Source organism: Gallinula chloropus, assembly GCF_964237585.1.
Source record: "Gallinula chloropus genome assembly, chromosome: 19".
NCBI lineage: Eukaryota > Metazoa > Chordata > Aves > Gruiformes > Rallidae > Gallinula > Gallinula chloropus.
In genome coordinates this window covers 1,645,303-1,672,291 of record NC_140104.1, presented here as the reverse complement: position 1 = coordinate 1,672,291, position 26,989 = coordinate 1,645,303, and the positions used below count along the sequence as shown (strand labels likewise).

Sequence of the window (26,989 nt, the reverse complement as noted above, 5' to 3'; positions counted from 1 at the left end):
TTTCACCTTGTCTTCTCAACTTGCCAAAAAATCTTGCTTATTTTTCTTTGTTAACATAACTGTAGTTTTATAAGCACCAAACAATTGATCGTGTTACTAGTAAAAATCCTTTTTTGTGGGCTCCTGCAGTCACTCATATGCATTGATTCTTACACTGTTAACCCGGAGACTTCAGGAGTGGTGTGTGCTGTTGTGAAAATTGTTATTCATGGAATGTTTTCAGCTTGGTTCATTTGCCTGACGAATCCAATTGTTTGGAGACAATACAGAATGGCAGCAGGCTTTTCCATTCTTCTTTCTATGTGAAAATACTATTTAAAGAACCTGGGGTTATTGATATTTAACATCTCAGCTGACAGGATCAGTTTCTGGATGATGATCACAGTGAAGAAACCTACTAGAGGGGATGGGAGGATGCTAATGCTTCAGTCCCTTAGCAAGTAGGAGGTAACAGGAGCAAAGTGAATGGCATGCTTCCAAGGGAAGGGAATACTCTGTCCTCTAGTCAAACACTGTAGGACATTCTTGCGTGAAGTAAAGAAAGACCCAGGACCCCTCTTTGCCAGGGACCTCCAGAAAGCTCCTGAGAAATGCTGGAACCCACCCAGATATCAACAAAGGTAAAGTGGGAGCGGCATGTGCTGGTTCCTGATCGTTTCCTGTACAAACACTGTTTGAAAGGCAGAGCCCCAACAACAAGTAGCAGTGATGTTGAAGCCACTGAGGCTGTGGGAGTTGAGTGGCTTGCTGGGTAAGTTATCCCCACCCCACACATACTTTAGAAGTGGTTGCTTGTTTTTGGCAGCACATCTGACACCTGATAACAGAATGAAAACTAGTCTCTGAAAATGATGGATCTTCTGACACGTGCTGCTGTGGGCAACACTTGGTAACCCTGAGGCCTTCTGCATGGCTGAGCTCTAATTCTCTGAGCCTATCAGTGTCATGTTGCCAGCACCTAGGGATGTGTGAATAACTGACCTTCTCTTGTCTCAGAGTCAAGCTGAGGCTTTACAACTGTGTTTTGAAATGCCCTCTTTTACCACAATGAATATTGTCTGTATGAAATACCAACTTCTCCCCTAATTCGGGTGAATCCCATCTCCTGTTTGCAGATGAGAATTCCCAAGGACAGCAACGAGTCAGAGCAGTTGAGTCCCTCTTCCATTTGGCATCTCAACTGTTTGTGCAAATCTTTGTATGTTATACTTGTTTCTACAAATTAAAATAAAGGGCCTGTAAGCTTATACCAGCCCCCTTGCTGCACAACTTCCTACAGAAGATGAACAGAAAACTCAGGTGCCCTATTTATTTCTTTTCTTTTCCACCCTTCCCCTAACTAATGATTTGAATCTGTACTTATTACTTAAAAACAAGCAAAAAAAACCAACCCCAAAAGCTATCTTATAGTACCTGAGCTTGAAGAGGGGGCACAGCCAGGTCCATGGCGTGTTGTGTTTGACCATAGGCGATGCACAATGTCAGTCAGCTGTTGGCTTTATTTGGGCTTCACAGCATTTTGTGCAACTGCAACTTGAAACAAGCTCTCTTCATCTCCTTGTTTACAAGGAGTTGACCATATCTGGGAGAGCTTTCCCATTACTGAGCTGCTCACTAGCAAAGGGACATGGGCCAAAAAGCAGGCATCTCCCAGCCTCGTGGTGACAGCTGAGAGGGGCTGTCTGTCAGGCACTGCTTACAGCCAGGCATCAGACCAGCATTTAATCCCTTTCCTGTCTCCCATTCATTCCTGTTATGTTTCAGTCTCTTATTGCACAAACTGCAGCTCGGGGTCAAGCCTTTGACAGAGGAGTGTCTGTGAGATCCCCAGCCCAGCAGCCTCAGTTGTGTGCTGTCCTTGCTCTCTGTTCACTTGTTCTCAGGGAGCTGGCAGCTGTGCTGCTTCTGCAGGGATGTCGTCATCTTGGCTGGGACGGGATGAGCTGCTCTCTTCTTGCCCTCCACCCCAGACTCTTTATTTAGCTTGGGTGCTGAGTTGCTTTGGAGCAGTCTTGGCTGGAGACTTTCCCTCAGCAGATCTATTCTTGAACTCTCTCCATTTGTTCAGTGAAGGCTGCAGCTTCTGCGTGCCATAGGCTATGCCTTTGCTTTGTCACGCTACGAAGTGAACGGGCGACTGGCCAGCAGCCTGGCTGAAGCTTCTGGTGTACTTCTGAACATCACATGCCATTTATCTGTCTGAAGGAATGGATAAAGTCTCTAGCTTGGTGTCTGCATGGCAAGCTGATCTCTGGATCTCTGCTGTCTGGATGGTTGCACCCAGCTCTCAGTAAACTCTAGCATCTGAATTTTAACCCTTTTCCTGAGCAGTGGTTTTGCTGCTCCAGCCTGACACACAATCCCACTGCACTTGGGACACTGTGCTGCTTGAGGCTCACAGAGAAGGGTGGTCAAGGATTTGAGATCTGTGTTCAGTCCCTAGAGCTTTTGTGACTTCCTCTGCCTTAGGTGAGGTGGCATTGCTTAACCCATGAGAACACCGTTTATTTTGTCTTAGTGTGGCTTACAACCTTGAGAATAGGGCAACTTCTTGCTGTACCCTACTTGGCCAAAATCAGCCCAACTTTGATTGGCCTATTTGTGTGTAACTCTTGTGGTCAGTGATAGTGTGTCTCAGGAGGTAAATGAATGTGATGAACAGCCTGGCAGATCATGCACTGCTTACAGCCTTCAGGAGACAAACGTTTCCTGCTTCAGACTGTTGTTGATGTGAAAATCCCTAGATGTCATGTAGAAATGTGCTGCTTCAGGCTGTGGCAGGGTATTCAGGCTCCTCTCCTACTTGTTTCATCCTAGAAAACTGAATGTTGCAAGCAAGGTTGTGTGAAGCTTGTATCCTGTGATGTTTTGCTGTGCTCAGTAGCTCCCCTAGCTGTTGCACTCTAGCCTTTGTGCATCCTGTCTCACCACCAACTCCTGGCCTCAGAGAATATAGAGACTCCCTGGAAAAACCCATCCCTGGCTTGTGCAGGAATGGGCTTCTCTGGCCTCTGGACCATCAACACTGAAACCCCAAACATGACTTCATCTGTCAGCTTCAGACATCACTTAAAGTTGGGTGGAAGGGGAGAGTATCTGAGCTGTGGTGCCCTCTCTAACTGCTGGTCATGGCATGTTAGTTATTTCCCTTTCAACATTCTAGATGGTTTGGTTACTGTAAATGCTGTGCTTTTGGTGAGGTTTCCTGTGTGAGCAGGCTGTGCTTCTTGCATGGATCACTTTTGCTCTTTGCTGTTTTGAATGTTGGGGATTCTTTTCTCTTGTTTGAAGCTGAGCACATTTCTGCTCCCAGAGGGATTTTACAAGCTCGTTTGCAGAATAACAAAGAAGGAATTCTGCAGGCTCATCCATTTTGGTCCTTTCTGCTTTTGAAAACTGTTGCTACAGGGTCAGTAAGAGAAGTTGGGGATCTGTCATCCAAGAGACTGGCCTGTAGCTGATGTTTCTCCTCAGTTGCAGAAGTACTAATGCCACAGGGAAATCCTTCTCTTGTTCTTTCCAGTCAATTGAATAATAAATCCCAGAGCTTATTCCAGGGCATTAGGATTGCAATTTGAAGTCCTGTTACACACAAATTCTTTCATGTGTTTAATTCCCTTATTCCTCCCCAAGATACAGGGTCACATGCTTGGAAAATGATGCCTGCTCTCCTGTGTGCATGCAGGATGTAAGTGTGGGGTGAATGGTGCCCGTGTGAGCAGCATGGATGGAGCCTCTGGAGGTGTAAGGGATTAGAGCTGGAGCAGAGGCATGTTCTCAGGTCTGGGAAGGATGTGGAGTGCTGGGTGCAGGTGGAGGGCCATCTGCTTCACAGATTGTGCACAGGCCAGGTGTACTCAGGCAGCAAACTGAAGGCCCTTTGATCTTGCCCAGACATGCTGTCTGGGCACTCTTCCCCCTTGCTGGTATGGAAGTGCAGTGCTGCTCTGCAATAGCACTTAGATCTGATTATTAATAAAACAGGAGCTGATGATTACTCTGGTGGCATAGAAACAGCTGTCTCGTTGTCCTTTGTCTCCTTTCTCCCCCTCAGGACTGAGGCTGTCCAGCAATGCTCTGTGCAATTGAGATGGGAGGTGTGAAACCCCCTTTTGCTGGGTTTTAGGCTCTTGCTGAGTTGTGCAAACCAGACGTGCTGAGAAGAGTCATCTTCCTCCCCTCTGGCAAAGGCAGGGCGTACACAATGGCCTCCAACACTCCTGCAGCTGCAGGTTTTGTCTATTGTCCAGTGTCTGCAAGAGCATTTTGGAAACTCCTCTGTTTGCATTCAGCCCCGGGGAGCTGCTGCCTTTGTGCTTGGAGGGTGGAAGTGCTGGGGCTGCAAGAAAAATAGCAGTGCAGGTCTGATTTGCAGTGTGATGGTCTCTGCTGTGCTTGTGAGTGCAGACAGGATAGCAGAGGTACTCTCTGTCCCTCTGTCAGCTGTGGCACTGGTTGGAGGTGATGGTATCTTGTCTGTAATCTGGAAAGAAGCTCCCTGGTGTAAGCAGTGTCTGGCAAGCTGCTGGAGGCTAGTTTTGGTGGCCTGTCTGGGGTGGGGATGGTGGTGTTTGGTACCAAACATATTATTGAAAGCTTTTCTGAGAAATCAACTCTTTGTGTACACCCAGTATAACATTTTTAAAGACAATTCTTGCCCAGCTCTTTCAGCCTGCCTTCTTTCCAGGGCAGCAGAGCACTTCAAGATTAGGTTACTCAACCTGACACAGTTTTGAACTGTGATTTCAGAACACCCTGATTTTTCTGTGGGGATTTTCAGATTCTTGGCTTGGCTGTAAATCAGGCTGTGGGGACCAGAAATTAGAGGAAAAGCTACAAGCTTTGTTCTGACCTTCTTTTAACACAGTGCTTATTTATAAATGAGTTGATATGCGACTTCATTAAGAGTAGTAGGTAAAACTGCTTCAATTCCTTGGCTTCCAGATTCTTTGCCAGTCCATAAAGGCAAGTTCATTCCACTTGTCCTAAGCCCAACTGGTAAGTGATGGTGAAACTTTCAACCTGGAACTTGAATAGAAATAAATAGAAGCCTCTGCAGGTCGCTGAGGTCTCCTTGGGCACAAACTGCAACGGCTGAATGAATCTCTTCAACAAAACCATCTCCTGTGATGTGGAAATGGGTTTCACGCCTTCCCTCTCATGTGGCCTTGGTGTACAAACAGCTTTGTTTGTAGGTGTCAAAGGGCAGGGGAAATCCCTAAAGGGGGAAGGCATTTCCTGTGTGTGACAAGCTGTCCTGCTTGGGTCGTGGCAGAGATCATGCCTCTCTTTGACCTGGTTTTTGGGGCTCTGATCCAAGAATGTGACATTCTTTCCCTTTCTTGTGTCATGTCTGGCTGTTGTGTTCAGTGACACTTCCTTGAGAGCAGGGGGAGCACATCCTTGTGTGCTGAGGCATGAGACTTGCTGCCTGCCATTCATTGATGTGTCCTGACCTCTCTAGTATTTCTAGCTTCATACCCCCAACTCAGTTTATCACTCATCTTGTGCTTCCTCCCCAAATTACCACTTTCTGGGCACTTCAACACAAGGTACTGTTTCCCAAACGATGACTGCATGCAGGTGAGCTCCTGTAGCTTGTCTGACACTGTTCAGGCAGTGTCCAAGGACAGCCAGCTGTTTGATCTTACCCACTAACAGCAGTGGCTGTGAGTTGAGTTTTCTTGGACCTTCCCTGGGCTGTGCTGGAACAGGCTGCCCAGATTGGGGGTGGGTGCCCCATCCCTGGGGGTGTTCAAGGCCAGGTTGGCTGGGGCCCTGGGCACCCTTGTGTAGCTCCAGGCCTGGAGGTTGGTGTCCCTGCCTGTGGCAGGGGGTTGGAGCTCTGTGATCCTTGGGGTCCCTTCCAACCCAGCCCAGTCTGGGATTCTACGATTCCCTCCCTGGGACCTTGCTGTGTGCCTCAGCAAATGCATTGGGAGATGGCACAGAACTGCAAGAAAAGTGTCAGGTCCTGGTAGTTTGCTCCTCTGAAGTGCTTGGAAGCCTTCTGCTGAAGGGCTGTGCATGCTGATCACGTCCTTTGGCTGTCTGGGAAGTCAAGAGGTTGCTCATCCTGACCCCTTCCCTTGCTGTGGTTTTGGAGATTTCTATGCCAGTGTTTGTGGGTTGGGTGACATCCAAGGGAAAGGCTTTCCTATTCTGCTCCCAATCCCCTCTTCTACCTGCTGTTTTCCCCACACTTTCATTCTGGGACTTCTGATCTTTAGCAGGTATCTTCTCCTTTCCCAAGTTTTTACCTCTCCTTCAACTGTAACACTTCAGGTATCAGACAGAGGTGACCTTTGATGAAGGAGTTTTCTTCACTCCCCTCCTGGAACAGCAGTCAGCACCAAGTAGTGATCTATGTAACAACAGCCTCTGGTGTCATTTCACATGAGTGAAGAAAAATGATGTTCTGAAGAACAGAGCAACTTCAGATCAAATCAGAGCTAGCAAGCTGTGGGACCACTCTGCATGCCTGACTGCACGATGCTGAACAGAGCCACAAATGTCAGGCCTCTTCCAGGAAATTCAGGGTGGGTGGTAGGCTGTGACAGCTGAGCTCCACTTCTGTCATGCCCTGAGAAGTCCTCACTCGTTTGAGGTTTAAACTTTAGCTACTTCCCTGACACAGAACTGCTGCCAAGATTCCAGTCTGGCTCAAGCCACTCTCCACACTTCATAATGAAGTTTGAGAGAGCTTTAACATCTTGGTGTTGGCAGAAACATGGTTTTAAAATCACGGTGTGGTTGGAGACTGGCTGGCTCTGGACACTGGTAACAGGGCTGGAGACTTTCATCTCAAGGTCAAATCCAGCTGTGGTGTTAGTGACAAAGTCACGAACCTCTGAGTGATGGTTTGGGGCTTGCATGTGGAAAGATGTCTAGAGTCCAGTGCCAGGACTGGGAGTCAGGAGACTTGGGTTCAATTCCTGAACTTTGCCAGAGCTCTCCTGAGACCCTCAGCAAGACGGAGTCTGTGTGCCTTGGGTGTCTCTCTGAAAAAGCACTGGAGATCTACCTACACTGGTGTGGAGCCAAGTATTCAAACTCAATTGTGACTGCAAACTCTTGAATACTGCTGCATGCAGAAGCACAAAGCACTAGGTGGGGTGAGCTGGCTCTGTCCAGCCCCTATCAGGCACATGTCTGGATCGTGGCTGTCAGCAGCAAGCGGTGTGCTTGATGGCAGCTCTGAGGGCCAGGATGTCATGTTCTCTGGGGACAGGGTTACCTCCCATCCCTGGGTGATGCTATTCCAAGTGCAGGTGGCCACATGCTCAGGAGGAAGCTGGTGTGGCCCTCCTCTCTGGTGGCTTATGGGAGAAGTTGGTTGCTGTGTTTGGCAGCTGGCATAAATAATCAGTAACAGCTTCCTGAGATGTGAGTTTCTCACAGACTGTGTTAGCCAGCACTAAGATGCTGCCTTCTTTCAGAGACATACATGGGCAGCCTCTCCTGGCAAGCCTTTGCTACTGCTCATCAGTCATCCCCAGTGTCCCTGCAGTGCTGTCCTGGCTGTACACCTCTGCCTGCTACCCCTGGGAGGAGTTTTAGATGAGATTGCAATTCCTGTCTCTGGCCTTGTGCCCGGCTGAGCCCAGGCAGCGCTCTGTCTCCTGGTGGCTCTCAGTGCTGCGGGTGGAGGATCTTCCCCAGGAGACTGGGGTGCTCAGGGCTGGTGTCTGCCTGGCCTGAGAGAAGCCTAAAGCTGCAGTGCTGCAATCCCAAAGCCCCAGCCTCTCCCTGTGTGTGCCAAATTCCTTTGGCTGTTAAATAAGGGGAGGAATTTTGAGGGGGGCCTGTAGCTTACAACTTCTGTATTTGCTTTTAGCTTGGTGAACAGCAGTGACTTGTCTGGCTGTATACAGGGAACACTGACTGGGCAGCTTTGAAGGGCTGCTGGTTTACAAGAGAAGCTGACACTTCTGCAACTGCCTGTTCCATGTTGACTTCAGCATCACTGGTGCCCTGCACTGGTTTGCTGATGTCTGCAGGGAGCCCTCCAGTTTCCAGTGGGCCATGGCAGTACTTGTGCTTTAACTTGGCCCCTGGGAGTGCTGTGTGCAGAGCTAACAAATCTGTCCCACAGAGCCTCAGCTGTGGTGAAGAGTGTAACCCTAGTTCAGATGAGGAGAGCTGAAGCACAGGTCAGCTAGCTGGAAAAGGACTCCATGCAGATCACTGATGTAGTTGGGTCACCATGATCTTCGTCATGCTGAGTGCTGATACACCCCAAGTCTGACTAAGAAATCCATATGGGTGTAGAGCAAGGGAAGCAAAAGTCATCCCATCTAGTAATTGGAATGGGTTGATAGCAATGAGACCTGCACAAAGCATGCTGGGGTTATTTGAGGGAGAGCTGTTGGGAGGAGTGTGAGGGCTTAGGGAGGAAAGATGAAGATTGCCAATTCAGATCCATGCAGTGGTAAACCCTCCTTCTGCAGCTGGGTGTGGCTGGGTGCTTTGGGGATATACCCAGGCAGGGAGATGTGCTATGAATTAGTAGCAACTTTGCCCTTGAGTAGGTAAGTGCACCTTACTAACTACCTGTTTGTGTTAGTTACAGGACTCTCATCAGGCCCACGTACAAAATGTCCTACCGAACTGTGACCACGCTGGAGTGGAGGTGCTGCCCGGGCTTCACAGGGAGCAACTGTGAAGAGGGTAAGTTACCCTGCACCGCATCTGTCCCTGCAGCAGCAAGGGGATGTGTGGGTGGGCTGGTGGGGAATTGTTCCTTAATTCGCTCTATGCCTCAGACACAGGAGGAGAATGTGTGTTTGCCCCCTCCCCATCGTTACCTGGATGTGCTCACACAAGCTCTGCAATGTGGTCTTAGGAAACACACTGTCTTGAATGCCTCCGAAGAAGCCTGAACAGGGAGGGGGAAAGAAATGAAGACATGGGTACCTAGGGATGGCCTGTTTTATTGATATACTCGTGCTTGGTGTCCCCACTGCCCAGTCCTTTGGAAAATGTGGTCTCTGTGTCAGTGTGTTCTCATCTCTGGGTCCTGCTGGCATCACCATCAGTTGCTGTAGCTGATGAAAGCTGCTCCTTGGGTGGCTGCTTGTAAGAGTTATGCCTGTCAGGTCTGAGCACAACTAGTAGGTATCCCCAGAGATCTTTGTATTACATTAGGTGCACAAGGCTCTATCTAGAGCTGGAAGAAAACTAAAGCTTTTCCCTTTCTCATCATGATGGACAAAAAGGACATACTTTGTGTTTTCCTTCCTAATGGCTTTTGCTTTAATTGATGCTTTGAAACAAGTCCTGCTTCTCTGTCAAGTTTCAGGTTTAGGTACCAAAGCATCTGCTTAACCTGTTGTGAGTGTTTGTGGCTTATGAATGGGAGAGAAACTAGGCCTTGTGTTTTCAGTTCACTTGCATCAGGTCAGCACAGCCTGCCTCTGCACCAGGGCTGTCCAGCAGCTTCACCACTGCTGGTTGTCACTGCACCTCACTTCTCTGTGCTGGGGTGTCTTGGGGCTAATCACACGATTCAGGGAAAATCTCCAGCTAGGAGGTTGTCTCGTCCCAGTTGGAGAGAGATGGCTGCAGACAGCAGCTGGCTGAGGAAACAATAGTGTCCCAGAAGCTCAAGAAAAGTCTTGAAAAGTGCAAAGCTACCCTAAACTGTAGTCTGAGGGAGGGAGCTTTGTGTGTTAGCATGCTGCTAAAAGAAGTGAGCCTGGGGAAGAGAAGCTGCTGCAGGCAGCTTGGTCCACCCTGTCCCCCCATCCGCCTTCCCCCTCCTGGAGAGAGAAGTTAAGGATTGTGGCAGATCTGTTACTTCCAAAGTAGCTGCAGCTCAGCCTGACAATGACCTGACCAGGAACCTGAGGTGCAGCCTGACTGTGCCTGCAGGTTTGGGCAGTTGTGAGCAATTACACCTTGGTGGTGCTGCTGGTGTAGGGGAGAGAATCCAGCTCCCTCCTGCAGTGCCAGATCTGCCTCGGCAGAGTTCAGTGGAAATAAAGCCAACAGAAGCTTGTTTGAGAGCATCAGCAGTGACCTCACAGGAGCAGGGCTGTGGAACGAGGTGACAATTTCATTTCAAGGTGGAACTGTTCTTCTGGGCTTGGAGAAAGCCAGTAGCAAGCCCTTGCTTTCATGTGTGAGGCTTTCTACCTTCTTTTCTCCTAAAAACATCTGGCAGTCTGATAGCCCCATGTACTTGAATGAAGGAGGAAAATAAAAACAAAAGGACCCCTTTCTAGTACATCAGGGTTGTGCTGCTTCATTTCCAGCAGCAGTACTGGCATTACTGGTGTGCACAGCCCCTCAGGCTGTCCAGAGGTATCAGTTTTAAAATGGAAGTATTTGCTTGCTCCTTATGTTAACTCCTAATGCTGGTGCCACTTGGAAAAGAGGCCAGAAAGAGTTTAGGGCGTGTTAGCACCCTGTTCTAAAGCCTACTGTACTCCTCCTGTGCTCACTCTTGCTATAAATCTGGTTCCTCTGAGAGGGTGGGATGCTTACACCTGTGTGGGCCCCTCCTGGAAACAGCAGACATAAGAAATAGAAAACTAAACTGGAACAAACCCAAACTGGAGCTGTTGTGGGCCCACAGCATGAATTAGTAGGGTAGAACCTCAAAATGCTTTGTGTTCCTTAGATTTCTCCTCAGTGTTTCACTTGACTTGAGTGTCAGTTGGTGCTTTTGGAGCTGGCCTGAGGCAGGTAGGACTGAAGGCCTGTTGGGCCCACTGCTGTTTTTCAGTTGCCTTCACTGTGTTGCAGATGCTCTGACAGTCACTGTTGTTCTGTGTGTCAGCAGCATGGCAGCTACAGGGACTCTGAGCTTTCAGTTTCAGGGGGTCTGCTGCTGCCTGAGGCTAAAGTAAAAAGTTTTCTTCCCCTGTGGGCCCTGGAATAAATAGTAAGGTTGAATTTTCCTGAGCAGGACAGGCTAAGGCAGGAGGCAATGGCTTGATTGGGCAGGCAGAGCAGTGTTGGGAGGGGTGTGTGCATGGGCAGGGCTGAGGGGTCCCTTTGGACTGACCGTGGTCTTTGCATCATGAGCCATGAGAGATTCTATCTATCCATTCCTCCCTTCAGCCCCTGTGGGCAGGGTTGATACTTGTTCCTTTCTTGTGCTGTTCTGGAACAGTGCCTCTGGGGAGCCACAGCTGGCTATCTGGAGGATGGGTTACTTTCACTAGCTGTCTTTTTTCAAGGCCTTCCCTGGCCTTTTTTGATTTCTTTCTTTTAGCATTTTGTGGGGGAAGGCAGGATGGTGGGAGGGTGAGCCAAGGAAACCAAGGCAAAGGACTTGAAATCCTTCAAGGGCTGCACTGCAGAGATTTCCAATGTGCATGCTTTCCTGTTATCTCCCAAATGGCAGATCTACTGCCCTTTGGCTAAGGAAACATGGAGCATGGACATCTAGCCCCAAAGTATGACACTCTGAGACTGCTGACACGCCTTCAGTGAGAACCCCTCTTCCACAGCAACGTGCTGCACTCTGAGAACAAGCTGTGAAATGCAATTCAATTAATACTACAGTGTCTCAACCCTTAGCTAGTAAGTTTAGCTTGAGATAGGAACCACTTAACTGTCCCCAGCTGGCAGGCACCTACATTATTGCTGAAGGCTGCACATTGTTTAGATTTCAATTATCCTGGGAATTTAACTCTTGCATTGTAGCTGATAAAGAGCAGCATTGTCTGGAAGGAGCCCAGCTCTAGAAGTGGGTGGAGATATTGCTACTCAGTGGGTTATTAATTTACTGAGGTGGGGATGGCTGTTTCCAATCTGTTTTCATTTTTAAGTTGACACTGCTTGGGTCTCTCTCTCCTTCCCTTCGTTGCTTTCCCCAAGCCCAAAGGTATGTCAACATTTGAAAGGTCTCCAGTTCCTTCAGTGTGTTTGTAGAACTGTGACCAGGTAGTTGAATAGATAGTTAAAAATCATCAGTTGTACCAGGACTTCCTGAAGGGTTTCTTGCAGCTTTCTTGGATGGAGAAAGAGACTTGATGCAAACAAGTCTGGTGAATTTAACTGTCAGTAGATGCTAATTTTTATTTTCCAGTTTCAGGGTTTGTTTTTGGTTTGTTTAAACTGGAGCCCAAGCCTAGGACAGGAAATGAATCCACTGAGCCACCCAGTCTGCTGACTGCTGATATAAAGAACATATGGATGAGGGCAGTGCAGAGGTGAAGTGGTTTAGCTATTGCAATCATGCATCAAGCTGATTGATTTGAATCCAAGATGATGCTGACATTTCAACTCAGCCTTTTTTCTATGTGGCTGAAAGTTCAAAGCCAAGTGTGATCTCTTGGGAGAGGAAGAAGTGTCCCTCACAAGTTAAGGGGCTCAGCACCACCCCAGCTCTCCAGCTAGGCAAGATCTTATTTCACTTCACAAATCTAACATAGACTTCTTTCTTGTTTGTTTGTATTGCTTGAATTTGGGAGAGTAGCCAGTATCCTATTTACCCCAGAAGCAGATGGATGGTAGACAGCTTAGTGTTTGGGCAAGAAGCAGCTCCAAGAGTAACCTTGGCACCTCTGAAGTGATGCCACTGGGATTCCAAGCTTGCTTTTTGTTTTATTATTTCTGTAAGAATGCAAATAGGATGGGAAACTTGAGTTGCCTTGTTCAAGTAATGGTTTAATTTGAGAACCTCCCTTCCCCTGCATGCCCTCCCCAAGTTTCAGCTATGGGCACTTTTTAATGTAGTTTTAATAAGTATTATTTGCATCTTGTTATCCTGATGCTCTTCAAACCTTTTAGATTCCAGTGTGTTTAAGAACATGAGGACTTTCTTCTCAGTTTGACACAGTACAAAAACTTTTTTCTCTTTTTTTTCTAAATTTACTGCTGGTTCACAAAGCTTCTTGGCCTTGGAAGAGACACAGAACAACACTGCCATGGTAAACTAGCAAATGCAATTATGATACAAAATTTGATAAGCCCTTGAGACTGAACATCAAAACTAGAGGCCTGGGAGTTTGAAAGCCCATCAGAGTGCTCTGTGAAGGAAGGGCATTCACAGTGGTGTTGATGGGACCTCACCTCTCCAGGTTTGCTGCCCTGGGAACTGTTAAACATCAAACTGTCAATGTATGTGAAAATACAATGTGTTAACTCAGTTTTTCAGGAGTTGGACAAGAAGTGGGTATAGACTTACTTAATAACTGCATGTGGGTGATGTGAAGGGTGGGAAACATTAACTCAGCTGATAAACAAGTGTAGCACTGCAAGATGTCCTGCCTGTCACTGCAGTGTAACAGGCACCTGTTGGATGGGTCTCTGCCAGCTCTGCAGTTCCTGAAGAAAGGAAGGCTGGTGAACTTCCTAAGAAATCCCATCTGATTCTCTGTACCACAAGCTAGACTGAACGGTGTTTAATGAGAGGCTGCTTAAAACGTGTGTGAAACATCACTAGGTAAACATGGTGTGCGAGGGCCCTCACCCACTGGAGCAGGCAGGGCTGTATGAAAATCCCCTATCACAGAGGCCATTAAAGACTGATCAGTTCTGTTCTGGACAGATGCCTCTTGCTTGGGCTCCTGGTTTGTCTCTTCCTTGGATAACGGATCCCAATCCACAAGTAACATGCGAGTTTGCATTTCATTTTGAGCCCAGCAGGCATACGGCAGTGAGGTCACACGACCTTTCCAAGTGAGCCTGGAGGGACTTGCTGGCTGGAGCCTGGGCTTCTGGCAAGCAGCTTTCTCCAGCTCTGCTGCAGTAAGCTCAGGGCTCAGTCCCTGGCCTCTCGCAGATCCCGAGCGCTGTTGCGTGTCTCTGGGTGATCAGTCACTGGGAAGGCCCAGATGTTCCAAGATGCTTTGCAGTGGGTGCAGCATGTAAGAGAGGCAACACCGGGGTCATGCTACAGACCCAACCACATCTTGCATGTTGCCTGTCTTCACAGGAAAATTCCTGTAAGGTTTGTGGCTTTCTGGTTGTTAATAGTGCAAAACCCAATAATGCTTGTGAGCCCTCTGGTGCTCACTGAACCTTGCACTGCCACGTGTGGCTGGTGCCTCTGCTGCAGGCAGGTTGGCCAGTGCTGAACAGTGCTGTGTAGGATGGCCAGAGGCAGTGACTGACTTCAATTTGGGCAGCAATTCTAACAGAGTCAAAAGGATTATAGATAGGTGGGATTAAAAGATGTCCTATTCCTTACCCAGATGTGGAGATATTTAGGTGGTTGAAGAAATTCCTGTGGATTTTTTCTCTTTCTGTAAATGAAATACACCCCTTGTGATGACTTCTGTAGCAGCAGTGCTGAAGCAGTCTTTGGTGTGCAGCCACTGTGGAAAGCACAGGAGCCTACACTGACTGCTAGGTGGTCCTTAGCTTTAAAAACCTTCAGTAACATTCATGGCAGATGGACTTTTTAATTAAACTACTTCCTGCAGCCAGTGACTAAGCCAAATGTGGCTCCCTATATCAAGTACTAGAGGCTTCTGTTGAAGGTGTTGAGTCTTGTCCTTATGGAAGGAGAGTGTTTTCTACAGCACAGGCTGTAGAAACTGCTGTGGCATCACTTCACAGTTTCCATCAGTGTCTCAGTATCTTGGTGAATTAGTTCTTCTCCAGTGGCCAATTTGGGTGACAGATACAATACTGCTGCTGTTGACAGTCAGAGCTTTTTACCTTCAGTGGTAAAGGCCTGTGCTTAAGTAGCAAAGGTTCTGGTTTTCTCTTTACTGGTGGCTAGAGTTGTTAAATCCATATGGCTTATAGTACTCACACAGTGATGGCTCCAAATGCTGCAGTGAGTTGTATTGCTGCAGGGCTTTGCACTGTAAAATATTATAGCCCATTAAATAAGGGGAACAAGCTATTCCTCAACTTGGCTTATTTGATCATTTCAAACATACCCTGGAGTGATTAAGCAAACAGTGGCTTTTCAAGCATTCTCCAGTTGTATTATCTGCTAAACACATCTCCCAGTGTGATTTGTCAAAGATGCTTTGAACACTGTCCTTCTGCTGTGTACTTGCTGGTCCTTGTGGAAACATCAGTAAGCAGCTATTTCTCTTCCCTCTAGACTGGGTGGGATGGGCATCAGTTTATGTTTAATGAAACAAACTTGAAGGTTCTTGCTTTTGTCTTAATATTAACACTGACAGCAAGACAGCAGCTTTTTATTAGCTGCATGGGAAAAGAAACCACTCCCTTGCTAGGTGACCACTTCATTTATACTATGATGTGGCTGTACAAAGGTATCGTTCTTGCCCTGTGCTTGTCTTAGGGAAGCAGAATACCACTGCTAGTAGTCAATTAGGATGATAATCAAAACTGTAAGCTTGTTACAGAACAATGCAAGTATCAAGATCCTTCATATGCTTAATGGGGAACGTGGATGAGCATTTAAATGGCTCTACTGATGTCTAGTGGCCGACTTCTAGTATGAGTGTCCTTTGACACTCAGCACTGGTGTCCTAGGCCTGGACAGTTGTGAATACTACAAACTTTGGAGTATAAACCTTCACCCTGAACTCTGTTTTTGCAACAGGTTCAGCTGTATTAAGCTTTGGTCTTTGATTTAAGCAGGAGAGACAAAGTAAGTTTCACCCTTCAAACTCATTAAACACTGCTGGCAGGAGAAAAAGAAGACCATATGCCTGAAGGTATGTCAAAGACTGATTATTTATCAGTCCTTTGTCCTTGGATTGTGATGATCCCAGAGTGAGTGAGTCTCCTTTTCCATTCCACATGGTTTTGTACCTCATTTATATTTCAAAGAAAGATGCTGATCTCAACCTGGCTTTTTATGGCAGGTTGTAGAACTGTAAATGCAAATATGCTCTGACAGCAAACCCTAAATCTACCTTTGGTCACTGCAAGTTGGAATGATTTGAAAACCTCTGTAACCTTTTGACCAAACCTGGGCTCATGTTCAACATCTTTAACAAGAACTGAAGCCAGAGCAGCACTAATGGCTTCAGAATTTCATTATAAGCCAGCTGTAGACCCTAATGTACACTCAGGTTGGGACAGAGGATATGACAGGTCAGCTGCACTATTTGGGCACAAATATCCTTGCTGCTTTAGAATCCTGTGAGCAATGGAATTCTCACTGCTGCTCTGTACTTATCTGGCACTGAAAAGCAGTAGCTGCTTTCTTCTTTTCACCACCACTCCTGAGCTTCAGCTATCTCAGGGTAGTCTTTGCTAGCACCTCTCATGGTTTTCCTTTGTGCTTCAGTTCTCACTGATGCCAAATGATGTGATATAGTGGGCTGTTCTCTCTGAATGATTAGTGGAGCTCTGCACCAACTCACTGTGCAGGGTTTGTTGGTCCAGGTTTGAGTCCCTGGTGTGTGTGTGATGAGAAAGGAGCCTGAACCATCGATGTGGAACTAGGGAGTCATGGGTTAAATTCCTTGTTCTGGCACAGACCCCGTGAGACTTGATGTCACACTGATGTGGATTGATCCAGGCAAGGATGTGATAGCTCTGTGTCTGCATTAGCCAGCTCAATAGAAGCTAACATCAGTTTGGGTGCAACAACCAGCCTCTTATCTAGCCCTGTTAGTGCAGTACTGTGGGTTCTCTCCTGTTTGTTAGTAGCTGAAATGGTTCCCTGTTTCTTAGTGGGTGTTAGAAGAGCTAAGAAGTAGTCAAGTTGTTTTCTTTCTAATACAGATGACAGAGGAGAGTTGGACCACTTACATATGTAGAAAAAGTTAGTACAACAAAACTGTGGGATTCGTATGGAAGGAGAAGGTGATTTTACTTTAGAGCACACAAATGTGTGGATTCTACATACATTCTTGTAAGTGGACACTTGTGTGGTCTGGTGTAGGTCACTTGTGTGACATGGAGAAAAGGGGATGGTGGCTCTCAAGTCATGTGTCTTTTGGGCCTTTCCTGACTAGGTTTTGGCCAGTCTTTTATGGCTTTTAGGTGTCAACAATAGTTGTGATGTATCCTTTTGACTTAGAATTCTGCCTATTTCAATCTATAACACTTAATTGAAGGTTGCTGCCCATTGTCTTTGACCTTACTTTGGATTTCTTCAGGGCTATAGTTTGTCTTCCCACTGAGACAGCAGGAGGAGGCACAGCGTGTGGGGAACCTTCATGTGTATTTCATTCTTACCAAAGGCAAAGCTTCTGTCTGAAAAACCAGTTGGACTAGTTGATTGGTGTAGGTCCCTTCTAACTGGGACTGCTCTCTTCTAAAAATATGAATTTCCATGTGTGTGACCTACGTGTGCCTTTTGAGGTGCATGTTATGGACTGTCCCTTCCAATGCACCTGTAGACCCATTTGGATCTTTTGGGTTGCCTTGGACATGGCAGCATGGGTGTTTCTGTGCCTGCTGCCACAAAGACAGCTTTGAGCACTGGGGCCCTGTGCTAGCCTAGCCTGGGAAGCCATACAAAGAGTGCCTTGGGCCCAGGGATCACTCCTGGGTGCTCTGATCCTAGCTCCTGCTCTCCCATGGCTGTGTCTGGCATCCAGCATGCCTCTCAAACCAACCAACACAAAGCCCCCTCCTCCCCCAAACCAAACCCACCCCTTCAGTGTTTAGGTTGGGCTGTTGTGTGGGGTGTTTTGTTTTTTCCCCATTCAGATGTCTAAATTCCACTTTATTGATGAAATAGGATGCTCCAGGCCACGCTCTCCAGGGCAGTGACTGCAGCTCCTCACATGATTAAAGTCACTTGGCCAGCAGCCCCTGTCACCACGGGGTTCATTCCTGCAGTAAGAGTGGCTGGTGTATGAGAACCACACACTGGTTCCAGCTTTTGTAGCCTCAGGATTTATGTCTTGATAGTGAGAACACGCTCGTGTTGGTGGTTATCCCACCTGGGACCCCCAGGGTTGTTTTACTGCACTGGGAGAACTGGTTTCTCCTGGGGACGTGCGGCAGGCCCGGTGTGTCTGAGGCTGTCAGTCTCCACAGCCGTACAGTAGATGTTTTCATTGCCCTTGCTTATCTGGCCGTCCTCCGCTGTTTTAATATGAACCATACCAAATAAAGCTGCCTGAGAATTGGAGATTATCTATGGTATTCATCACTTTTAGGAAGGGGAGTTGGTTTAATGTTGGCTTTTAGCATTTGCTAGGCCTTGTCTCCTTGACAGAAAACAACAGCCTAAAGCGATTACCAGGAACAGCTGCTCAGAAGGGGCTTTGGGTATTTTTTCCGCTTTTGCTGACCTGAACCACAGCAATTATAAGTTCTGGTTATTGTAAACTCACCACAGAACACAAGGCATACCTTAAAATGATGTCATGTCTAGACACACAATTCAGGTATAAATTATGGAGAGAAAGTAGCTTGTTCAGTGGTTAAACTGTAAAAGTTTAACAAGATCTCTCTGTGTCTCCAGCCTTCGCTCTTGCGTACGTATTTCTTTACCTCTTACCAGGAGAATTCTGTGACTGCCTCTTAATTTTTCTGTGTTGGGGGATGGAATTTCCTCCCTGTTCTCCATTTCATTTCCTATTTCTGACTCGCTGTGTCTCAAGGGAAGCAGCGTAGCCATCTACTTAGAGCCCAGAACAAGAGAGGAAGACTCTTGGGTCCAGTCATGGCTCAGGCAAGGTCACACTAGGGGTGATATATGGCAACATTTTCAGAAACTGGCTTGCTATTTTGGGTTTCTCTGTTTTATGGGGTGGCAGGGGAAAGAGAAGAACTCTGCTGTCATGCCCAGATGCTGAATGTTCATGAGCATTGGCTATTTATGGTCTTGGCAACATCCCTGGAGTCCCCAGTGGGGTTGCAAGGGCCTTACGTTGAAGAGTAAGTTGGACCCTACTCACAACAGGCTTGTCTGTTTGGTTACAGGAGTTGAGTTTGTGTAGAGTCTCTGCTGCAGCTCTGTGTGTGAATGGTGGAGTGTAGCTGTGCTGTTGTGGGCAGCCTCATACCTGGGGACTAAGACCTTGCAGGCTCAGAGGATGCACCTTGCTGGTGCTGTACAGAACAGCACGTGCAGAAGTCACTCTTGTCCTGTCCACCATCAGTTATTTGGGTGTAACTCCACTGCTGCCACTGCTTTGTGAGGAGTGCTCCCCTCCTAACAGGGGCTAGCTGAGCTGCCGACTGCCATTAACATTCCCAGCTCCCCACTCTTGGCCTGGGCTGAGTTTCATGATGAGATGGGAATTGTTGGCTTACCACTTGGTGTAATCTTCAGGTACCTGCAATGAAATACAGGCTTTGGAGGTGGAGGAGGGGGCCTGTTGGGTTAACGAGCCGGTGCAGGACTGTTCTCTGTGGCATATTCTGTTGTGCTTTTCCTGGCCTAATTACACAGTCCTCAAGTGAAGGAATTTGGCCAGAGTATCCTCTGTTTTAACTGGTATTTGGTCTCAAGTTCTCTTGGCTTTTGCAGTCATCTCCATTATAGCATGCTGTCATCTAGAATTTCTTTCCTCTGTGTAGATGCCTATTGCAGACTCCACTTCCAGGTCTAGATATGATGATGCCTCCTCTCACCTGATGAGCACTGTGCTCTCCCCAGGTACCTGCTCTGCCATCACTGTGTCCCCTTGATGGCAAGGCTTCTGCTTCAGGCCAATAACTATATATGGATCCAACCTTCATCCCTGGGCCTTTAATGATCTTTTTTAGCCTGTGATCATAGAATCCCAGACTGGTCTGGGTTGGGAGGGACCCCAAGGATCACAGAGCTCCAACCCCCCTGCCACAGGCAGGGACACCAACCTCCAGGCCTGGAGCTACACAAGGTTGCCCAGGGCCCAACCTGGTCTTGAACACATCATATTAGGGTGTTTCCTGGAAGCTGTCTACACTGCAGGTTTCTGGAGACAACTTTCAGTGCTTTGCAAGCAGAGGTCACAATTGGTGGTGCAGGGGTTGTTCTGCTGTGTTGCCATAGAGATGGCTTTGAGATACACTGAAGAACTGGTTCACTGTCTGCAGTGCATGCAGCAGTGTTCCTGTTCCCAAAGGGGCACATGTGTCTGTGGTCTCCTGAACTTGAAGTGTCCATGTTAGTGTGTTGGGAAGAAAATACTCCTTTGGTTTCTGCAAACTTAGGTGGGCAAGCATTGATTCCCTCCCATGTACCTGGCTTTCTGCTGACACGGCAGTCAGGTCACTTTATGCAGTATAGATGTCAGGTCTGTTGTTGAACCATGGCTTTCCTGTCCTGGCCTGATGGTTGTGATCAGAAAGTCCCAACCTTTGCAGGCCCCTTCTCTCCCACTTTCCAGACTCTCAGGTTGTTATAAACATCTTCAGAGGTCAATAAATAAAATGATTGTGTGCAGCAAGACCATGAAATAGACAATGCCACTGGAATGCCTCTTGTAGTAAGAGTACTTGAGCAATTAAAACTTCCATGGCACCCTTCCAATCCGTTGTGCTGGCTGAGGTGGCCTTAGGGCCCTTTTTCAGCTTTTGATTGAGTGATTGCTTTTGTACATAGGTGTCTGTCTTTTTAATGGCTGTTAAACATAGGAGAAGAGTCTTATTACAGCTCCAAGTGCTCTGTCAGCCAAAGTTTGTCCTCACTCCTGCTCTAGGATATCCACTTGCAGTGTCCCAATTCTTCACTCTTCATGGATTTTTAGAAGTACTTTTTCTTTCATGAGACTCTTGACTAGTTCAAGTACAAACAGATGGAAAGCAGCAGAGATCCAGCTCCATAGCAGCACCCTGGCCAGGGTCTTAACTCATCTGAAGTGTTTGGTGCTCAGGGTCAGGAGCTACAGCCAGGAACTGTGTAGCCTGAGGCAGGATGCTGTAGATTCCTTCGTGTGTTGTTCCTCACTAACCTCACACCTTTTCTTCTCATCCCATCTTTCCAGGCCTGCAGCCTGGTTTCATATTCCTGTTTGCCCAGGTGGAGCTTGCTGCTGCTTCTGGAATACAGAGATGTCCCTTTCCTGGGCAGGAAGCTACAGGCTCAGCTGGAACTTGTCCCCTCCCTGGGCTGGCAGGGACAGGCATTGGAGGCTTCTGGTGCACAGGACCTGTAAGAGAGTTATGGAAAAACAGCTGGTGGCTCTTGGCACCCTGTTCTGCTTCATGGCTTTTGAGAATGCTTTGCAGTTTCTCTGGATAATGGGTTCTGGTCCTGCCTCTGAGTGTGTGTTGTAAAACCATCTCCTGTTGTTCCCACAGACTCTACTTCAGATGCCTACAAGACAAAAGCAAATCTGTATGAGCACAGGACATGGTCCACTGGTGACAGCCCTGCCTAGTGGGGCTGGTTTTGAGCCCTTGGCTCAGTCCATTGCCAGGAAGGCTGCCAGTGGAGGGTCCCCTTGTCCTGAGTATGTGCCAACAGGGAAGATTCTCTAAGGAGACCACTGTGTGTGTTTCTCATGCAGTATTACCATCACATAACTTCATCAGGGCTGAACCTCCTTCAAACAAATGTCATGTGGCAGCTTGCAGACCCCGTTGTCCCAGGGAAAATGAATTTGCTCTGAGTGCTGAAGTGATGCAGGAAGCAGAACTTCAAACTGCTCTGGAATATTGCACCGTGTGGAAGTTGGAGAGTTTTCCCACTTCTACTCCATGTGGAGTAACTTAGTTTTTCAGCACCTTAAGGGCATTGACATACATCCAGGGAATGGAAAGGAGAAATGCAAGAAATGAAAATGGGAACCAGAGCTGCTTAGGCAGAGACCATGGCCTGGATATGAGATTCCCTTTTGCTTCAGATTTTATAGGACTTTTATGGGAAAGGGAAGGGGTATGGTCTCTGGGGAGAACACAGCTATTCTGCAGCTTTCTACTCAGAGATGGCCTTTAGCAAGTGTGTGTGTATAGATAATGTGAAGCAGAACTTCTGATTTGAAGAGATTAAGTTCTTAACCACATCTCTTTAAGCATCTTTGGGAGTTCTGCAATGAGGGCTTTGTTCAATAGTCATAGAAATAGTTTCTCTAGACAGTTTAAAGGCTGGGTAGCTATGGGACTGGCTGCTTCTCCCTCATACATTTCTCTTGATAGGCTTGTAAACATGCATAGAAAAATGTATGTGGCATCTGTGGATGCACTTTGGTCACGTCTTTGCTCCCAGCTTTTCCTGTTCCATGTCTGTTGGTGGCTGACAACCTGCATTTGTCCTGCTTGTAGCCATACCAGTCAGGCTGTGAGCACTGTGAGGACAGACTGTATCATTCTTCTTTCTAATCTCTGCTGGTTCCTGAAGTGGAGCTTTGAGTGACTGGTGACAGGGCTGCACGAAGTTTGGAAGCCAATGCAAATGATTGCTGAGAAAATCTGTTTCCCAGAGCAAAGCTCTGCAGGCTGCAGAGGAAGGATCAGATATATTCACCTAGGTTTTCTCATCTGGCCAGCTTTGCATTCCTTTCCTTCTCTCTTGTGCTTCTGTTTCTTTTCTCTCTTCCCCTCCCTGCCCCCAAGACTCATTGTTCCTGTTCTTTCACAGTGGTTAAGGCAGAGCCTGGGGCAGAGGCTGGCAAAGCATGCAGGTTTGGGGTGGCAGGTGGATGTGGGCTCTTGATTCCCAGCCTCAGCTGCTGTTCTATACTTATTCTTTGATGGCTCACAGCAAATTCTACCAGTGCCACCATCCACAAGTGCTTGTGGATGCCAATAAGGTGTCCCTGGCCCCAGGGTCAGGTGTTCCAAGCTCCTCTCCACCTCTTCACACCCTTCTTCTGCAGTGTTAATAGGGAATAAGCACATCATGTCCTCAGCCTCTGAAGGAATGGGGTGAAGTAGTTTCTTCTCATGTCCTTGGCTTGTGACACCTCAGATGTTCTGCATAGACTTTTCTTCTGTAGCAGAAGACTCTCTGCAGCTGGTACTAAACTGAATTTCACCTGTGCTGCAAAGGTGGTTGGCAATGGATTGATCCACCATGTCTGCTCCCTTGCTCCAGGTTTCCAGCATCACAAGGCTGCTCTTCTGTGTTTGCATCCTCAGGTTGAGGGAAGGTGAGCTAAGTCATGCTGTCAGACTGAGACTGCCAGGAACTGCTCTCCAGCTGCTCCTGGGGAAAGGAGCTGGAGGGTAAATCCTGCAGTATCTTCTCTCCTATCCCCTGAGGACCACCTGAGGAAGGCATCTTCTGTGCATGCTTTCTGCAGCTGCCTTCCCTGGAGGGCTTTATGTAAATGCAGGAGGCCTGTTGGCCCCTGAGAAGGAAAGTGATACTTTGGAAGTTGCTGGGCTCTGGGATGTAACCCTTTAGGTCCTGGAGTTGGAAAGCACGGCCTGCTTAAAGATGCTGAGCAGCCCTTACACCCTGTGGTCAGCAGCTGAGCTGTGGGTTTCTGGGCTAGTGCATGGCAGGCCCTCTCCTCCCCTGGATCCCTGGAATCCAGCTGTGCAGGCAAGGAACCAGCAGGGAACAACCCAGCAAGAAAAGGAGGTGAGAGCAAGGGCCCAAACCCTGAGAAGGGAAACTGGGAGTGGCTCAGCCCCCTCCCCACCTTTCCTGAAGCCCAGCAGCACTCATGGAGCTGGAATGGGGGCTGCATTTATCAAATTCCTGTCTGCAACAGCAATGCAGTTGTTTTAGATTAGTGTACAAATAGACATTAGTGTAATACATCTGTTGTTAATCCACATCTTGGTAGAAGAGAGATGCCAACACATCATTTATTAGCCACGCCGATCCTATAATGTCCTTTCTTTTGTCTTCTGAGTATGTAATAGGTTCCAGGATGTCTTTTATTTCATTGTATACCACATTTCCTCTTGTCTAACATAGCAGGACATAATGCATTCCAGGATGTAATTTATGCCATTTTGGAACTGGACACCACACAATGTCTCCTGAACTCTTCAGAAAGCCTTCAGTGTGCTAGTTGTGCTCTGCTCACAGGTTAGATGTTGCATTAGGATGGGCAGAAACAGCAGTAAAACTAGGAGGAGGAAAAGCAATTTCTTCTTAGTTTAAGGGAAGAAAAGCAATTTCTTCTTAGTCCAAGGTGAACTAAAGGATGATCAGGAGCTCTGGAGGCTGGTAGGGCAGGCTGTAACTATTACACCCTTGGTTTTTGTATAAAGTTGGACAGGAGAGTGGTATCCCACCTTAGGAGCTTTGTCCACCTTTGCTTGTATAAGATGACTGTGAAAGTTTGAGGAGGATGTCTCCTTTGAAAAGGAACCAGCCTGTGATGTATATACCTATCAAAATGCTGTGCCAGCCCTAGGTGAGAGAATGAAAACCCCCTAACTGGCTTCGACCCTGTTAATGGGTTTTGAGAAGCAGATGATGCTCACAGGTGATGAGGGAAGCAGGGACACAACACCTGCTGGAAGTCAGGGATGCTGGGCAGTACTGTGTGGTACCACTGTGTAGGGAGGAACTGGCAGGCCACTTGTGTGACAGCTTCTGCAGGAGTCTGTTCCTCTTGCTTTTCTTTGTCTTAGTCATAAATTAAAATCCCACCCAGAATAACAGAAGCCCAGTGCAACAAAACCCCCCTCTGCTTTAGCTACGTGTCAGCTTTGGCCTGTGCCAGATGCTCTCTGTGCCATGGACCAGGACACCACAGCAACAGGCTGGTCCAGAGGGACAGGACAGGCTTTCAGATTAGCATCATCAGGGAGGAGGAAACACCATGAGCAGGACTTCTAAGATTTATGTTAGACCAAGAGCTGTTCTAAACCCAAAGAAAAGTTTTGAAGAGAGAATATTTTGGCAAAATCACGTGTTCATTTTTGTTGTTTTCTTTTTTTCATGGCAATTTACCCTGTGCTGTCCCAGCTTCCCTGCTTTGTACCCCTTCTGTCTGGTGTGTGTCTGGCTTCTGATGCATCAGGCTTGAGGACTAGAGGGAATAATGACAATGTGAACTGCAGCCCTGAGTTCTTGCTTTATCAGAACTTTTTCTTTAGTATGTGCTGGTTTTAAGCACGTGAGTAGCACAGGGACTTTGGGAATGGGTTGTTAGGGGTAACCAAGACGTAAGACCAGGGGGAATAATGTTAATAAAATAAGTTGCTGACTCGGAGCAGCCTGATAACTCAGACGGGTGAGTTCTTCAGCTTGACATCATGTTTTCCTCCTTTATTCCCTCTCTGCCCTACATCAGCTGCCTCTCACTCACAGACACTCTCATTCACAGGGCCATAGTTTAATTACATCCAATACAGTGTCATGCCATTAGCACACAAGTCTCCTGTGCCAGGATCTCTTGTTTCCAGGTCTCTGGAGAACTGAATGTTAAATTTTTTTTAAAGTCAAGCTGTTGTGGGAATGACAAGCTCTTCTTCCTCTCCAAAGAGCTCAGCACCATTCTGCTGGAAGAGGAGATACAGCAGAATATGAAATGGCAGATAGCACAGACACCAGTCAATTAATGTTCTTGTCAAGGCATAGGAGGAGGGGAGGATAGGGAGGAGGGGAGAATGCAGTTATTTGTGTTGTGAAGAACAGCCTTGGGTCTGTATTGTTCTATAAACAGAGCCCCCAACCCAAAGACCTTATTGTCTGCTTTTATTGAAAGATCATAAAATTAAGGCAGCTGTCTGATGATGCTTTTCCATATCACCAGTGTCCATATCACTAGGGATCTGTCACAGGACACAAACACACCCAAAAAAAAAGTCAGTGTGGTTTAAAAGATGTTCAGAACTTCTTCCCACTATTGAGTCCAGCTCTGGTTGCATCAGAGCAGCCAAACCTACCACAGCACAGACCTACAGGCAGATCGTGCTGCTTAAGACTGTTAGCTAAGAACAAGCTTTTCCATGAACTCTGTGTGGAGGCTTACACCTTCCTTTTGAGGCATTATGGTAAATATCTGAGTGCTGGAAGCTGCTCTGGTCACATAAAATTATCCCCCATCCTTTTCTTCCTAGCCCAAGCCCCCTGCACAGTACTGCAGACAGCCCAGTGAACCATGCCTGGCCCCGTGTGCCCCTCAGCACTGCCTGGTGGGGCAGGTGCTGCCACACACACACTTGGCCCCTGAGCTCACTGGCCTTCCTGGGCTTAAGGTAAAAGTGGCTTATGGCTCCTATCCAGTTGGACCTTGGCCTTGGTCCATCAGTTTGCTGTCCTTGCTCTAAAGTGGTGTTCAGAGGAACATCCTCTGTGCCAGCGGCTTAGAATGGCCAAGTGAGCCCCTTCCTAGGCTACGTGTGCTCCTGCACCCAGAAGGTTGCAGTTATTCCCTTGCCCTTTCAGAGCATTCATCAGGGTCTTCCCCATGTCTCCATATGACAAAGGACATGGTGGTTCCAACAAGCTTGGCTGGAATCATCATTCCTTCTTGGCAAATACTTCCCCTGACTTGCTGCCTTGCAGTGATTCCAAGGAGTCATCTTTGTCTCTTGCTGTGGGGTGGCTGTGCTGGGTCCCAGCTGAGGCAGGTGTCCATGTGTATATGGAGGGGAAGGAGGAAAATACATTTATTTTGGCTGTGCAGCCAATGTTCCCAGTTCACCCAGTGCAAGGGAGGTGCTGTTCCTGTGCTCTCTGGGCTGGTCAGTGCTGGTGGGGATGGTGAAATGACTTGCCAAGACCACCCCAGGACTGGGGGAATGGCTTAAGAAGAGGGTGTGTCATTTAAGCAAGCACAGTGTGCAATGAGGGAGCAGGGTGTTTGTGGGCATGTGTAGGCAAAGCAGTCAAGACTGGAGGCTCTTAAAATGCCTTGAAAGTTGATTTTTCCTTCTGTGCTTTTTCAGATGAAGCTGGTGTACTTTCAGGTACTCTTTTTACTTACTCATCCCATGGTCCAGCATGTTAAATTTGGTTCCTTCCTGCCCCTGAAGCTCCTGGAGTGGCTCTGAATTTATACTGGTAGAGCTGAATCAGGCTTAAAGTAGACATGAAACTTGGCGAGCTGCACAGGGAGGAATTGGCTGGGGATGCAGGGCACGACTGCAGATCTGTGAGCTTCTGCCTGTCTAGTCAGCAGAGGAGGTTTAAAGGGAGGTTAGGAGAAAAAAAAGTCATGGTGTGATGCAGTGTTCTGGCACCACTGAGTTATTCTGCTTAATAGTTTGGAGATGATTTAATCTCTGAGATAATTAAATTGAAGGTGTCATTTCAAAAGATAACAAGGTCTCTGTGAACTCTGTTAGGTTTGGCAGC

General features: G+C 47.5%; 1 protein-coding gene across 1 annotated transcript in view; it reads left to right on the top strand.

The window, feature by feature from the left end:
* COL26A1 (collagen type XXVI alpha 1 chain) overlaps positions 1-26,989 on the top strand; it is a gene marked incomplete at both ends in the record, with an annotated part of 151,092 nt that overhangs the window by 22,832 nt on the left and 101,271 nt on the right. The window contains one exon of the mRNA XM_084273057.1: positions 8,567-8,670. Within this exon, the coding sequence (XP_084129183.1) occupies positions 8,567-8,670 (104 nt within the window). The remainder of the gene's footprint in view (positions 1-8,566; positions 8,671-26,989) is intronic.